At 50.1% G+C, this 16565-nt stretch overlaps 1 protein-coding gene and 1 pseudogene across 7 annotated transcripts in view; both read right to left on the bottom strand.

Annotated features, from left to right (window-relative positions):
• Positions 1–89: 89 nt before the first annotated feature.
• The window catches only part of ARHGAP39 (Rho GTPase activating protein 39), a 152901-nt gene continuing 136425 nt past the window's right edge, over positions 90–16565 (bottom strand). For 5 of the 7 annotated variants that reach the window (XM_036923056.2, XM_036923061.2, XM_057497608.1 and 2 more), the window contains 6 exons: positions 7696–7788; positions 4529–4602; positions 3016–3215; positions 2299–2390; positions 1697–1866; positions 90–1582 (listed from right to left, as the gene is read on the bottom strand). In XM_036923056.2, the coding sequence (XP_036778951.1) occupies positions 1388–1582; positions 1697–1866; positions 2299–2390; positions 3016–3215; positions 4529–4602; positions 7696–7788 (824 nt within the window). In that variant the 3' untranslated portion in view covers positions 90–1387. The remainder of the gene's footprint in view (positions 1583–1696; positions 1867–2298; positions 2391–3015; positions 3216–4528; positions 4603–7695; positions 7789–16565) is intronic. The other 2 variants (XM_057497607.1, XM_036923060.2) reach the window with 2 other exon arrangements.
• LOC118931009 (DNA fragmentation factor subunit alpha-like) lies at positions 7797–16479 on the bottom strand (annotated as a pseudogene).

Below are 16565 nucleotides of genomic sequence, written 5' to 3'. Positions count from 1 at the left end.
GCTGGGCGCTGTAGTGCCCTGCCCTGCCCCCAACCCATACCCGTGTAGCTCCACTGCCGCTGGAAGAAGGAACGGGAGGGTACACGCAGTGACCATGACTGGCAAGTATCCATCTGTACTTTATTCACACAGTGTTGTCACTTCTTTAGTCCATGCGTCAGAGTGAGTCTGTGGCCTGGCTGCCCCGGTTCAGGCCCCGAGACCACCCGACTGAGGACACTACCCCAGGAGACACCCAGGTGTCAGCAGGGCTGGGCTTTTTTGTTTTTAATAAATAAAAACTCAACTCTAAAAAAAATACATATATATAAACGGGAGAAATTAAGTTTTACAATAATTGGAACTCAAAATTCCAAAATGGAGAATGTACAAACTGAGAATCTGGGCAACCCCCACCCCAGCTCTGGCCATGCAGAAGGGCAGTCCTGGGTGTCCCTCTGGTCCCCCAGACTCCAGCCTCTTCCCTTATCTGCTGTAGGCCCCGGATGGGGATGGGGCAGGGTTTGGTTTTTGGTCAGAAGCCAAGAAAGTGAAGAAAATGAAAGAATACTAACTTGCTCTGCACAGAGGTTGGACGAGGACTTTTCGAGATCAATAGCATCTGGGTTAAAACTATGTCATTAGCAAATTTAGTTCTTAAATCTTTCGTTCTATTTATATCTCTATTCACAGGCAGGCTGATGTGCAGGATAGACTCTGAATTTATAGTTATACGAAGAAAAAATACTCTCACCCTCCCCCACCCTGCCCCAAGAATGCCTACCCAACCCTGCCCCCACCATAGAAGACTTTGGTTTGGGGGTCTCTCATCACCCAGGCCGAGCCTCGTGGGGCCCTGGGCCTGGCTCTGGTGGTGAACAGCTCGATGCCTGGAAGCCCCCAAACTCCCGGCAGTCACCACGTCGGAGGCCACAGGTGGCAGGGATGTGGAGAGTGGGGTGCAGGGGCTGGGGAGGGCAGAAGCTGCGGGCCAGGAGACAGAGGAGAAGGCCGAAGGCTGAGGCCAGAATCAGGCAGCTCACCGCGGGGAAGGGTGGCTTGTGCTCTCTGGCCGGCCCGGGAGGGGCAGTGTCACTTGGCTCCAGGGTGTAGAAGGCACTTTCTCGGGACTGACCCGCGGCCCGGCGGTGGGCAGGGCGGTGCCCACGAAACTGGCCACGAAGCAGGGGGCCAGAGGCGCCCTTCTCGCAGGCCCTCTGCCCTGGCTGCACCCTCAGGCCCAGGACCTGGGTAGGGGAAATGGGAGTTTCAGGGCTAGGGCCGTCAAGGGCGGAGCCTGGCATGCTATCTCCGCCGCTGGGGCGTTCCCTCCCTCCTCCCGCGTGCTCCCGAGCCCGGGCGCACCCGAGCTTCGGCTCTGTCTCCACTCTCGGTCCGCTGCCTACAGCTATAGCACGCCCTCCATGAAGCTGGTGTCCAGGTGCTGGATGAGCACGCGCAGGAAGGACATCTCCTTGCGAGTGTTCTCGAAGATGACGCGTGGGTCGTCCGAGCGGCAGCGCAGGCAGTTGGGTGCCATCACCATGGCCAGGTTGCTGACGTCCATCTTGGTGATGGCCACGTTCGCCGGCTGCACGAACACCTGCTCGGGGGGCGGGGGCGGGGGAGGAGAGGAGGGTAGGGGCGGGGCTGGGTTCGAGGGGCGTGCCCGGGGCGGGGCTCGAGGGGGCGTGCCCGGGGCGGGGCCCGCGCGCACCTGGAGGAAGCGGATGAGGTAGCACAGCACCAGGCGGTTGATGCGAGGCAGGGCGTGCACTACGGCCACGGCGGCCTCGGGACTCTCGTAGTGCGCGATGCACTGCTCGTAGAACTCGTGCGGGATCAGGGGCTCCTCCAGCTCCCGGTACCAGAGCTTCAGCAAGGACGCTGCAAACACGGTGGGGCTCAGCGGGGCCTCGGTGGGGTGGAGGACCCGCCTGACCAGCGGCCAAGGGCGTGAAAGGGGCCGTGTGGGCAGGGACAGCAGGCGGCGTGAAGGGCTGGACCCGACTGCAAAGGGTCCTCTGGGCCGAGGTGGGCTGCGCGGCCCAGGCCCTAGTGTGCTCATGGTCCCGACGGCCTGGGGGATTGTGCCCGGAGTGACGGGAGAAATGCGACTTCTCAAATGGAAGTTTGTGCAGCTGCGCTGGGCAGGCAAGGCAGGAGGGAGGCATCCGGAGATTGTCCAACGGGCAGGCGGATGTCTGTGCTGGAAATGGCCCGGGGAGCCCCGGCAGCACTAGGGGAAGTAGGGGGCGCCCAGCTGCCTGAACTGCCTGCAGCCAGCCTGCTCCTGCTGCCGAGGGGGCTGGGGCTTACCAGGGACATGGGGGTCCTCCAGGCCGGTAGGCACCTTCCACTGGTCCACCTGTAGCTTCAGGGCGTTCACTTCATCGATGTCCCCAGGGACTCTGTAGAGCGCAGGGCAGGTCTCAGGGAGGAGCTTGCTAAGGCTGAGAGGTCAGGGCTACTTGTGTCTCTGCTGGCCGCTCCCATGCAGATGCCTTCCTCCACAGGGCCACTAAAACCCAAACCCTTAAGCCTCGGTGCCCCCAGCTGTCCTGGGACCTGGATAAGTGGGTCACGACAACAGGTGACTGGCCAAGTGCCACCCCTCTTGGGATGGGGCCATCATCCCATTCACAGGTGACAGCTGCTTGCTGGGGGGCGCGCTGTGGCTGCGTCTTCTTAGGCCCCGCCGGGTGCTGTCCAAGTGCCTTCTGGGTTCCGGGTGGCCATTTCTGCAGGGGCACTGTCTCTGTCTAGCCCTCCTGACTGGGTCTGGGGCACTCCCCTGACCTACCTCCTAAGGTCGGGGACCACCCTACTGCACAGTGGCCGCCCTTTCCTTTGCTTCAGGCTGACCCTACTGGTTCACATGCTGGCTTCTTGGGCTGCTTTGAGCCAGGGCATGGGTCTCCTGACTCCACTGTCCAAGGCTGGGGCATGGAAGTAGGCCCAGTGGCCCCTGCCTGCCTGAGATACACGATGGTGACACCTGAGGCCCCCACACCCAGGTCCCAGGTTGCGGGGCACCTGAAGATGCCTTCTGTCTGGTCACCGTTGAGTGCCAGCACCTCCTCAGACAGCCGTGTCTGTACCCAGGGCAGCTGCCGGTCAGGGTAGTGCTCCTTCTGCATGCTCATGACCTCCTGCAGTGCGCTGCCAAACATGGATGGGCTGAACACAGCGTTCTTGGCATGCCGAATCTCCTCCACGTTGGGCTTCTTCAGACCCTGCAAGGAGAGCCCAGCTCTGTCCCGGCCCTCCCTCCTCCTGCACTCCCCAGGGCCACCCCTGACTCGGCCACCCTCTCCTATCCCTTTGTCCTTGCTTCCCTGTGAACTCCAGGCTTTTGCCCAGCGAGAGCTGGGGGCAACCCCAACTACCTGGTGCCTGAGTCACCAGTGGGGCATCGTGCTTGGCCACCTACAATATCCTGAAGCCTCAAGTCTCCCCAATGGTCACACAGGAGGAAGGTGGAGTGACTCCTGGACAGGCTAGTCTGGGAGCTGCCCTGGGTCCACAGAGGGGAGAGGCTGGTGGACATTGGTCATGTGAGCTTACCCGGAGGGTGGAGGGAGTAAGGAGGGAGAAATCTGGGGCGGTGCAGACAGCAGCTTCTCCAAGTCTGACTGTAGCCAGGCTGGAGCAAAGCATTAATGGGAGATGAGGCTAGGCTTAGGGACACTTAGTGGGCAGCTGCCTTCAACACAGGCGGGCAAGGGTCAGGCACAGGAGGGCTTCCTGGAGACTGGTGGGCTGAAAAGGAGAAAGAGGCAGGGGCACAGACAGTAGCAGGGGAGCACAGGAGGAGAAGATGGCCAAGAGTAGCCTGTCACAGGGCCAGGGAACAAGGTCCAGCTATATCTAGTGTGACTGAGGCCTTCCTCAGTGTGGAGGGCACTGCTGGGATTGCCTGCCTTTCTGCCCACCCTGGGACAGGCTTGACTGTGGGTGGCATCTAGCCCTGGTTGCCAGTGCTGGGAGGAGCCCTGGCTTGCCTGGGCGGGTGGCCCACTGTGAGTGGAGGGGCACGTGGTAGTCTTCCGGGCCTGCCTGCACTCCAAGGCCGGGCCTCCCCTGGGTCAAAGGCAGCCTGCTGGGGGCAAGGTCCCCTCCAGCGGGGTGGTCTTTTGGCCCTCCCATGGCCATGCCCACGCTCTGCACCTCACCACTCCAACCAGACAGTGTCAGGTCTGGGGCAGCTGGTGTTGCTGCTGAAGCGTGCCCAGTTACCTGGCTGGTGGCCTGATACCCTGGCCCATCCACATGCCCCTTTGCCTAAACCAGCTCCCAAACCTGGGGTACAGGCTGTGCCCAAGGGCTTCCCTGGCCACCGCCTAGGTGGGTTTTGTGCAGCACCCTCTGTGCTGTGAGCTGTTTCCCCGCTCTCGCCTGAAATGTGCAGGCTGACTGAAGGTGAGCAGGGCCCTCCCCAGGACGTGAAGGCTGCCTACCCAAGCATCCCCACCTCCTTTGGACCCTGTCTAGGTGCCACCAGTGCAGACTGTCCACCCTTGCCTGCTGTCCTGGGAGAAGTTCATACCTTCTTGGCCCCAGTCAGGGCTGCCTTCTGCAGCTTGTGGTAACAGTACTTGGCATATGTGCTTATGGCCACCCCTGGAAAAGAAAAGGTGCTGGTTGGCTTGGCATGGACGTGTGGGAGCAGGGGCTGCAGGTCAGCCAGTGACTAAGAGAAAGCAGCCAGGGGGCAGGAGAGGCAGCTCCCTCAAGAACTCTAGGGGTCCAGGCCGGCCTGGCCAGGCTCCTGCCCACCCCTTGCCCACATCAGGGGGTCCTCACTTTCCCAGGCTATGTCCTTTGGAGCAGAAACCCACATGGAGAGGCAAGGGGAACTTCTCTCGCCTCCAGAGGAGCCAGGCCAGGGAAGGAACCCCTCTGCCAGCCCATCCACCTACCCCTCCCAGCGGCCAAGAAGAGCAGGCTTAGCGTGAGGCCTATTCCCCCTGAGAAGGCAAAGACAGGACAGGACAGGACCTGGCCTAAGGCCTGCAAACTCCATGCTGTCTTCCCCAGCTGGCCCTGGCAAGCCCCCAAAAGGGTCATTTTTATGTGCAGCAGGCCTGGAGGTGCTCAGTGCCCAGAGTGGTGGGCCAGCACTGGGGGAGGGGTTTTGGGCTGGCTGGACATCAGATCCAGCTCTTCTGCAGCCCTGCCTCCAGCTGGGGACCCTAGGAAGCCCTAGGAGAGGGCCTCAGCCTACAGGGCCCCATGCTTGCTGTCTAGGGCTGCCTGGGCTGAGGTCAGGGGACAGGTGTGGACAGGCTGCCTTGTATCTTCAGCCTTGGTGTCCCTGGGAGGGCAATGCTGCAGGACCTCCTTTGAGCTTAGCCCCAGGGTTGATGGCAGAGAGGAGGAGGCTGGTCTCTTTCCTAAAGAGAGGGGACTTTCTAAAACTCTGCCCTGCTGTAAGATCTAGTTGGTGGTCACTGGCCGATTGCCGGGCTGCCATTCCTCACCCAGGCGGCTCTCCAGATACAGAGACGAGGGAAGAAGCAGCAAGTGGGGAGCAGACCCCACCCGACGGATCTGAAATGGGTGGAGCCTCTTTCCTGGCCTGGCAAAGGAAGGGAAGGAGAAGCAGAAGCAGGACAGAGAACCCACAGTGAGGCCAAAGCTGAGGAGCTGCCCAGGCCAGGGTGGCACAGGTAGATGACCGATGGACAGCCAGGCTGGAGCACATGCGTCCAGGATCAGGCCTGGCCCCTCCTCTGGAAGGCTCTGTCCCTGCTGGGCCCACCTGTCCCAGCATCCGCTGCCTGCCACAGGGAGGCCTCTGGGCCCATCTGAGGTCCAAATGCCTGAGTCTTCTTTTAAAGGAATTAGTTTCTGGTGAACATCTGAGGACCTGGGGGTCCGTGACGATCTTTCCATTTCTGATTATCACAAAATAGTACTGTCATTGTTAACTGGTAAGGGGATTCTTTTTTAGAATGATCAAAAAGAAAACAAACATTTCTCAAGAGATGTTAAACACTTTAGAATCTGTTTCAGGTCCTTAAGGACCCACAGGCCCTGGCAGTGAATCCTTGCCAACAGCCCCTGATCAGCAGTCTGACACAGCACCTGGAACCTTCTGCCATAGGCTGATGTGGCCCCTTGTTTGGGGAGCAGGTGCTTTAGCAAAGAGGGTCTGGGCTGGCTCTGACCACTCAGAGCCCAAAGAGGGCATGCGGCAGGCAGCAGCAGCCTGGGGCTGACTCACTGCCACACTGGGGGCATGCTTAGCCCTCCCTGGGGTGTGCACCCTCTGCCCCTTGTCCTGGCCCAGGCGGGCCTCCCCAACAGGCTGGGTCTGAGGGCCCAGGCCGAGGCTGACACTCTCAGCCAGAGACCTTGGCCACGAGATACAGGCTTCATGTGCTGCTGCGTAGGATGGGGAGGACAGCATTTGTCTCAGGTGCCCTTGAAGGGCAGACCTCAGAGTCTCGTACCTAGTAAGGGCAACATGGCTGCTGACATCATAGCTTCTGTGGGCAGAGTAGGGGCTGACAGCCTCGAGGCCCTGGACTCTTGGGTGTTTGCTGAGCGCCTTCAGGGATGGGCAGTGTCCATAGCCAGCCCAGGGGAACTCTCGTGGAGGTGTGGGGTGCTCTGCTCGAAGCCCACTGCCCTGTCCTGGCCTCACCAGAGCGCCCGTACCTGGTTTTACGGTGTGGGGGAGACAGTGGCTCATGGAGGGGCCAACAGAGGCAGCTCGCCCAGAGTCTGTGCTCCTGTGCCCACCATGGGGTCTGGCGCTTCCGAGAGGGCAAGCCTCAGGATTCCCAGGCTGTCCGGAATGTGCCGCCTCAGCGTGGACCTGCGGGGTCCCTGAGGTCCAGCTCACCCCCAACCACCACCTGGCTGCAGTGTCCTCCCCGTGCCCCCCAGTGCCCCCTGCTGATGTGACAGGACTTTGGCAACTGCCTCAGGCAGGAGCTCAGAGCTCTTTCCACTCCTGCCCCAGATGGCATCCTGGACCACAGCTGCCCCTCTCCTGCCAGGGGTAGCATGCAGCCATGGAGAGAGCCTTCTAGAGCAAGGGGTGTTGAGGGTGAGGGTCTGAGAAGAAACGGCGTTGGGCAGGTGCCAAGGACGCGATGTGCAAAGGTCGGGGGAAGTGGCCAGGAGGGGAAGCAGCCGTGGCAGCAGTGGGATCACCAACTCTCCCCAGTGGGAAGGGCACAGCCTCGGTTAACAGGGCTTCCCTAGAGCTTGGATTGGGGTGGGGGCCTTGAGTCAGGGCCCAGGAGAAGGGCAGGGATTGTGGGTAGGTTGAGAAGCCCCTGGTCTGTGCTACGGGTCCCACTAGGGAAGCAAAGCCAGGCTATGCCCACTGCTCCAGAGGCGGCCTGGAATGGAGGTTGGCCAGGCAGTGCTTTCCACAGAGCACTCCTCACCCTCACTCACCTGGGTGCCTCCTGTAGCCTCTGCCATTCCTCACACCCCTCCCCGCCAAGAGCCGGGCATGCAGGTTGTGAAGTGTTCTGAGAACCGTGGGAAAGGCACGGGGCAGGTGTGTGGCCTCTCCCCGGAGCCCTGTCAGTAACCTGGGGCCTCCAGCCGGCTCAGAAGGCTGCAGGCCTGATGGTTAGTGCCGTGCCCCGCCACCCCCCAGCCCAGAAGCAGTTAGAGAGAGGAGGCCAGGCGGCCGAGGCCGGAGAACAGAGCTGTGTGCACGCAGCGAAGGGGCTGCAGGGGAGGCCCTACCATCCGGCTCCTCAACATAGGGCTTGGGTTTCTTTCTCAACTTGGACTTCTTCTTAGCGTTCCTTTCCAGGAGCTCTCTCATGTGCTGTGTCACTGGGGAGCAAACAGAGCATGAGGACAGGGCACGAAGCCAGGAGTGCGTGCCCACGGGGTCCCGATGTGGCCGTGAGCAGGCCCTGGCCAGCTGGGAAGGGCTGATATCCCTGCTGGATTCCTTGAGGGGAGACAGGGCCACCGGGCCAATGCCCAGCTCTGGTGCCCTGCAAGGGACTGCTTCCTGATCACCCCATCCCTGATGTGCCTGTGCAGATGGCCTGTGGGAGGGTGTGTGGCCCGTGTGGCTGGGGAAGGTGCTGGGACCCTTCTGGGCACCGCCAACCAGAAGGCCAGCTCTCCGAGTGCTGGAGGTGGGCAGGAAGGTGCCCCTGCACAGTGGGGGTGGGGGTGGGCAGCCAGCCAGCCCATGACTCTCTGGCCCAGCATCTGGCTGTTAAAGGGATGCCTTCAGGGGTCTGCAATCCTGAGTGAGTGGAGGGAGTCCCTTATGGTACTGATTTAGGCATGCCTCCCACCCTGCATGGAATAACCTGGCACTGCTGGTGTGGACCCCTCATTCCCCTCCATCCTGTGCTCTCTGGAAGGAAGTTTCTATGCCTAGCCCACACGACGGTGGGAGTTATGCTCTCCCTGCCTGATGGTCACCATCTATGCACATTATTTGTAATTCTGCTCCATGGGTGATACCTATCTAATCATTCATTTATATTAATACGGGCTTGGGAGTATTCACTTTTGATTATAATGAGTATGACTTTATTTTGTTGCTCAAATTACTCCAGCTTTGGCCACTGGAGCTCGTTCAGTGTCCTGTCACATGCCCCACCGTCTCCCCGTGACCCCTCCAGCACACCCGCACTTGGGGCACTGCGTCTTGTACATTCCCTGCACCAGCCCAAGCACTGGCTGTGTCTCTAAGGAGCTCTGGTTCCTTGTAATGGGAAATACTGTCGGAAACCCAGGGCTGGGTGTCACGTGTGCTCACTGCCCCTGGGCCCTCCTGGCTGAGAGAGCAAAGGGAGACATGTGTGAAGTCCTTATGCATGTACATCTCTACAGACGACTCCATACGATACCTCCGACTCTTATATGTCATCACATGGATCCCTCTAGCCTCTTCTCTGTTCTCTGTAACTGTTTTACCTTTGCATTTTCTTAATAGTGTCTTTGGAAGAGCAGGAGACTTAATTTTGAGGAAGTTCAATTTATCAATGTTTTTCTCTTATAGATAGTGCTTTCTTTTAATGCCCATATAAAAACACCTTTATCTGATTCAAGAAAACAGATTTTCTGCTCTGTTTTGTTCTAGAAGTTTTATAGTTTTAGGTTTTATGTTTTGAATTATCATCCATTTTCAGTTAATTTTTGCATATAGTTCAAAGTATGGGTTGATGCTCACCTTTTTTCGGGTATCCAAATATCCCAATTGGATATCCAACTGTCCTAGCACCATTTGAGGAAAACACTATCCTTTCTTCACCAAACTGCCTCCTCATTTCTGGAAGCGTGTCGCCCTGTGTCTGGGGCTGCTTTTGGATTCTGTTCTGCCCACTGACCTACTGTTCACCTGCATGCCAACAGCTTTATGATGAGTCATGCAGTCAGTTGCTCTTAGTCCTCCCACTTCATTTTCTTTTTCAAAGGTACTTTGGCTATTCTAAGTGCTTTGTACTTTCTATGAATTTTAGAATCAGCCTGTTAGTTTTTAAATTAAAAAAAGAAACTATGAAGATTTTGATTAAGGTTGAATCTGTAGATAAAGTTGGGTGGAAGTGACATCATCATACTGACTGAGTCCTCCGATTCACAAACAGTACATCTGTCCATTAACTTTGGTCTTGACTTTCAGCAATGTTTTATAGTTTTTAGCATATAAGTCTTATACATCTTTTGTCAGCTTTATTCCTAAGTTTATCATATTTTTAATGCTTTATAGTAAACAGTACTTTTAAAATATCAGTTTCCAATAGATTGTTGCAATTATATAGAAACATTAATTTTTATATATTGGTCTTACATACTGCAACTTCGCTAAACACTCTTCTATTAGTTCTAGTAGTATTTTACAAATTGGTTATCTGTAAATAAGGACAGTTGCACACTTCCTTTCCAATTAGGATGTCTTTAATTTCTTCTTCATGGACTTTGCACCGGCCAGGCCCTCCAGCACAATGCTCAGTAGATGCAGTGAGGCTGGAGGTCCTGGCCTTGGTTCTGATCTTGGGAGGAAAGCATTCAGTCTTTCACCATTAGATGTGATGCTGGCTACGGGCTTTTTCTTCCCCCCATCCTTTCCCTGCAAGGAGGCTGTACTGTAGATAACAAACCCTGAAGGACAAGTTTGTACAGAGACAGAAGTGCATAAACGAGAAGCCTCCACTCTGCACCTGGAGAGACTTGGAGTCATAATGCGTGGGGATCGATTTAAAGACCTTTTGTACCCACTACTAATAAAACATACTGGGAAGCTGAAAAGAGTTTCACAGTGGTAACATAAAATTTCACAATACTGAATTAGATATTAGAAATGGTGAATTAGACTCTCCCTCTGTCCCACTGGTCTACAAACTTAACATATGCATTTAAACAAACAAAAAAGTTCATTAAGTTGAGAAACAAGTTTGTGGTCCTAAGCAGCACTCTTTTATGTTGCCTTCTCTACTGTTATTTGTGATTAAAATTCTGCAGTTCTAACAAAGATAGTGAGTCTGATACATGATGTCTTTTTACTGCCCTTGACAATTACTTTTGAACAAAGAACATAAGAACACATAATTAGAAGAGGTGGGATATTGGTGGTGCGGCTACACCATTCAGACTAGGTGAAGGGCATACAGTGAGCCCTGGAGTAGCTTTTCTGGAAGGGCTGTGGGGCTAGTCTTCTTGCCTGTTCCAGGAGAACACGCTCTCAGAATAGTTAAGCAGCTAATATAATTAGGCTGGAGGTATTTACTGATAATGAAAAACAAGGGCACAAGGTCTTCCTTGGTGTCATCTCGCCACAGCCATGTGGGCTTGTTGGATTCCGTTAGGGTTCTGTAGTTCTCCAGGCAGTGGATTCTTCCTTGCTGAAAACAGCCCTTAGAGAATGCAAGCTCTATCTGCTGGAGGCATGGCTGGGTTCCTGATTACAGGCCTGTTGAACAGTTTCCGTCTTCCTTATGTCCCACTTCAAAGCAATGACCAGTGTTTTGGGGTCTCCCTTGATAACCACCTCCAAATGCTGACTGGAGAAACCCAGCTCCAGAGCAGGCCTCTCTGCAGCGCAGTGAAGGTCTGGCTCTTAAGTGCGACACCGGAGTCCTCCTCTCTGCTAGCACCTGTGTCAGCAGCATCCCTCTTGGCGGGTTGGACCTTCGCTGCTTGGACAGGATGCTGCCTTCCTTTTCCAAAGTCTGGAGGTATAGCTCTAGGAGCTGCTTGGACTGATGGGCTTCCTCTCTCTGCTCAAGGACCTGCTGGAGGGTGTTCTGGACTTTGGCACAGTTCTTAAGCCAGGTCTGAACCTGGCACATTAATGAGCACTTGGAGGTCATCCTCTCCCAGGATGAGGATGCTGGATAGATTTTCTTTCAACTGCCTGGCCACATTCTTCCACTTAAACCCCTGCCCCACTGTCAGTTTCATCTACATTAAAGGACTCCTGGAAATCCAAGTGGTACCTCTATCTGCATTGCTGTATGTCCACTTCTCATTACCAGCCAAGACTACACATTCAGTGTTGGGAGATAAACACAGAAGTAATCATCTTTGCCCACCGTGGTGCCATCCTCTTCCAGGACCAGGGGCTTATCAGTGGCCAGGCCACAGTCCGTGCCCTTCAGCCCTTGAGGTAGCCACACCATACTGCTCGTGGCCGTGTCTGTGACTTTGGAGCCTGGGTATCGTTGGGTTCCAGATCCCTCGCACCCCTGGCCACCACCATCCTCTTCAGGGAGGGACCTAAGGCTGCTTTGTTTTAATTGTGGTAAAATGTAAACAAAAATACTGCCATTTAAACATTTTTAAGTGTCCAGGTAAGTGGCATTAAGTATAATCACAGTATCTCCAGCCATCGCCGCATCTATTTCTAACATCCTTCCATCACCACAAACAGACTCTGTTCCCGTTAAGCAAGTGCTCATTTCTCTCCCCTAGCCCCTGGGGCCCTCTAATCTACTTTCTGCCTCTATGAATTTGCCTACGTTAGGTATTTTACATAAGTTGAATCATACAGTATTTGCCCTTTTGTGTCTGACTTCTTTTACTTAGCATGATTTTTCAAGGCCGATCCAAGTCATCGTATACATCAGAACTTAATTCCTTTTTATGGCTGAGAAATATTCCATTGTATCAATAGAATACCTTTTCTTTATCCATTCATCTGTTGGTGGACCTTGTGTGGCTTCTACTTTTTGACTGTTTGAATAACGCTGCTGTGAACAATATAATGAGCTGTTGAAGGCCCTGCTTTTCATTCTTCTGGGACGGTAGCACTTTTATATATGCCTTCTATCAGGTTGGAGAGGTTCCCTTTTTTTTTTAATGTTTCAAAATGTTTTTATTTGCCAAATGCACTGAGATACTAGGAATAGTATTGGATGAGTTTTCTGGAGGCAGCTTATCTTTTCTTTTTATTCCCATATGATAATTGGTTGTATTTTATTCAGTGTATTACACATGTGGGTGTGAATAAAATGGAACTTCTTTCGAAAAAAGAAATGAACAAAGAATATATGTTGTCAACTTGTCTAAAACATTTTCCATGTTCTGACTCACTTTTCTTTGTATTGGCATTTCAAGGGATTTTGTTTTTTTAATTTGACTATTATAAAAACCTTGAAAACTTCACTGAAATCCCATGAAAATACTATAAACAACTGTAATGTAAAGTGAAAAGATGATAATAGCAATCAGTTCAAAGGTGTTTCTTGTCAGTATTCCTTATCACTTATAAACTCAAAAACCCCATATTAACTTGACTTTTTGACCTTTAGTTTTACTTTGGTAGAAGTTCTTTAGAGAAGCAATTTCTTTCTCTTTATGGATTATTTTTTTGCACTTAAAAGCAATTAATGGCTGTACTTGATAGGATCATCTGAGAGTGGTACAGGAGGAGGACAGTCATGACAAACTTATAGATCTGTGGGGTTACAGAAAATTTAAAGGCTTGAGGCTTGAATCTTGTGGAATGTAGCCTCATTTCCCAGAGAGAAATGGGACTATACATGTGCTTATGTTGTTTAAAATAAATTGACACAGGTTCATAGAAGACATGAAAAGGTCGCCTTTTATTTCTAGTTTTAGAGTTTCTGTAGGAATGGAATGTTGGATTTTGTCAAATGCTTTTTTTGTACTTCCTGAGATGATCATACAGTTTTTTCCTCCCGATATGGAAAATTATATTAATCGGTCGATTTTCAAATGTTAAACCAACCTTTCATTCCTCAGATAAACCTCACCTATTCAAGATGCATTATCCTTTTTATATATTTTGCTGGATTCAGCTTCCTAAATTATTGTTAGCAGTTTTTGTTCTGTGTTCAGGAGGGATACTGTCTGTGCTTCCCTTTTTTAGTGTCCTTTTATAGTTTTGCTGTAGAATATTGGGAATTATTCCTGCCACTTCAGTTTTCCCAGTGGATTTGTAAACAATTGATACAAAACCAGTAAAATGTTTGGTAGAACTTAGTTGAAGCCACTTGGGCCTGGAATTTTCTTTGTAGAAAGGTTTTTAAGTACCAATTCAATTTCTATAATAGATACGATTTTTCTGGTTATCTATTTCTTACAGAGTGATTTTTGGTGGTTTGTGTCTTTCAAGGAATCTGTCCATTTATTCTAAATTGTCAGATTTGTTGGCATTAAGGTGTTTATAGTATTCCCTTATTTCCCCCCTTTTTTTTTTGAAGAAGCAAAACTATCTTTATTTATAGATGACATTATATTGTAGGTAGAAAATCCTAAGAAGTCAATAAAAAAGCTACTGAAACTAATACACAAGTTCAATAGGGCCATAGGATACAAAACAATATACTAAAATCAATTGTATTTCTACATACTAACACTAACAGCTTGAAAATGTAATTAAGAAAATAGTTGCATTCACAATAGCACCAAAAAGGATATAGTACTAAGGAATAAATTTAACTAAAAATATTCAAGACCCATACACTGAAAATTAGATACTTCATGCAAACAATGAGGACAAAAAAGCAGGAGTTGCAGTACTTGTATCAGACAAAATAGACTTCAAAACAAAGAAAATGATAAGAGACAAAGAAGGACATTACATAATGATAAAGGGGTCAGTCCAACAAGAGGATATAACTATTATAAATATATCTATTCACCCAACACAGGATCACCTACATATGTGAAACAAATACCAACAGAATTAAAGGAGGAAATAGAATGCAATGCATTCATTTTAGGAGACTTCAACACACCATTCACTCCAAAAGACAGATCAACTAGAAAGAAAATAAGTAAGGACACAGAGGCACTGAACAATCTATTAGAACAGATGGACCTAACGGACATCTACAGCACACTCCATCCAAAAGCAACAGGATACACATTCTTCTCAAGTGCACATGGAACACTTTCAAGAATAGACCATATACTAGGCCACAAAAAGAGCCTCAGTAAATTAAAAAAGATTGAAATTGTACCAGCCAGCTTCTCAGACCACAAAAGTATGAAACTAGAAATTAATTACACAAAGAAAATGAATAATCGCACAAACAACATGGAGGCTTCACAACATGCTCCTACACAATCAGTGGATCAATGACCAAATAAAAACAGAGATCAAGCAATATATGGAGACAAATGAAAAAACAATAATTCAACACTAAAATCTGTGGGACGCAACGAAGCCCATGCTAAGAGGGAAGTATATTGCAATACAGGCCTACCTCAGGAAAGATGAACATTCCCAAATCAACAGTCTAAACTCACAATTAACAAAACTAGGAAAAAAAAAAGAACAAATGAGGCCCAAAGTCAGTAGAAGGAGGGACATAATAAAGATTAGAGCATAAATAAATAAAACTGAGAAGAATAAAACAACAGAAAAATCAATGAAAGCAGGAGCTGGTTCTTGGAGAAAATAAACAAAATAGATAAACGCCTAGCCAGACTTATCAGGAAAAGACAGTCTACTCACATAAACAGAGACAGAAATGAGAAAGGAAAAATCACTATGGACACCACAGAAATACTAAGACTTATTAGAGAATACTCTGAAAAATTATATGCTAACAAACTGGATAACCTAGAAGAAATGGACAACTTTCTAGAAAAATACAACCTTCCAAGACTGACCCAGGAAGAAACAGAAAATCCGAACAGACCAATTACCAGCAACAAAATTGAACTGGTAATCAAAAACCTACCTAAGAACAAAACCCCTGGACCAGATGGCTTCACCACTGAATTTTATCATTTAGTGAAGACCTAATACCCATCCCCCATAAAGTTTTCCAAGAAGTAGAAGAGGAGAGAATACTCCCAAACTCTTTCTACAAGGGCAGCATCACTCTAATACCAAAACCAGGCAAAGACACCACAAGACACTCTTTTTTTTCGTATCATTAATGTACAATCACATGAGCAACACTGTGGTTACTAGACTCCCCCCATTATCAAGTCCCCACCACATACCCATTACAGTCATTGTCCATCAGCGCCTATAAGACACTCTTGAGAGAAATTAAAGAAGATACCAATAAATAGAAACACATCCCATGCTCATGGATAGGAAGAATTCATATTGTCAAAATGGCCATCCTGCCTAAAGCAATCTACAGAATCAATGCCATCTCTATCAAAATACCAAAGGTATTCTTCAGACTAGGACAAATAGTTCTAAAATTCATATGGAACCACAAAAGACCTTGAATAGCCAAAGCAATCCTGAGAAGGAAGAACGAAGCTGGGGGAATTACACTCCCTGACTTTAAGCTCTACTTCAAAGCCACAGTAATCAAGACAATTTGGTACCGGTACAAGAACAGACCCATAGGCCAATGGTACATAATAGAGAGCCCAGATATAAACCCACACATACACGGCCAATTAATATACAATAAAGGAGCCATGGAGATACAATGGGGAAATGACAGCCTTTTCAACTGGTGTTGGCAAAACTGGACAGCTACATGTAAGAGAATGAAACTGGATCATTGTCTAATCCCATACACAAAAGTAAACTCAAAATGGATCAAAGACCTTCATCTAAGACATAAAACCACAAAACTCTTAGAGGAAAACATAGGCAATAATCTCTTGGACATAAAAATGAGCAACGTCTTCATAAACATATCTCCCCGGGCAAGAGAAACAAAAGCAAAAATGAACAAGTGGGACTATATCAAGCTGAAAAGCTTCTGTACAGCTAAGGATACCTTCAGTAGAACCAAAAGACATCCTACAGTATGGGAGAATATATTCATAAATGACATCCAATAAGGGGTTGACATCCAAATTATATAAAGAGCTGATGCACCTCAACAAACAAAAAGCAAATAAGCCAATAAAAAAAATGGGCATAGGAGCTGAACAGACAATTCTCCAAAGAAGAAATTCAGATGGCCAACAGGCACATGTAAAGATGCTCCACATCACTAATCATCAGAGAAATGCAAATTAAAACCACAATGAGATATCACCTCACACCAGTTAGAATGGCTAACATTCAAAAGACAAACAACAACAAATGTTGGTGAGGATGTGGAGAAAGGGGAACCCTCCTATACTGCTGGTGGGAATGTAAATTAGCTCAACCATTGTGGAAAGTAGTATGGAAGTTCCTCAAAAAACTCAAAAGT

Source organism: Manis pentadactyla, chromosome 3 (genome assembly GCF_030020395.1).
Source record: "Manis pentadactyla isolate mManPen7 chromosome 3, mManPen7.hap1, whole genome shotgun sequence".
Classification (NCBI taxonomy): domain Eukaryota; kingdom Metazoa; phylum Chordata; class Mammalia; order Pholidota; family Manidae; genus Manis; species Manis pentadactyla.
The sequence above is the reverse complement of the archived record's forward strand: the minus strand, read 5'-3'. Positions and strand labels throughout refer to the sequence as shown.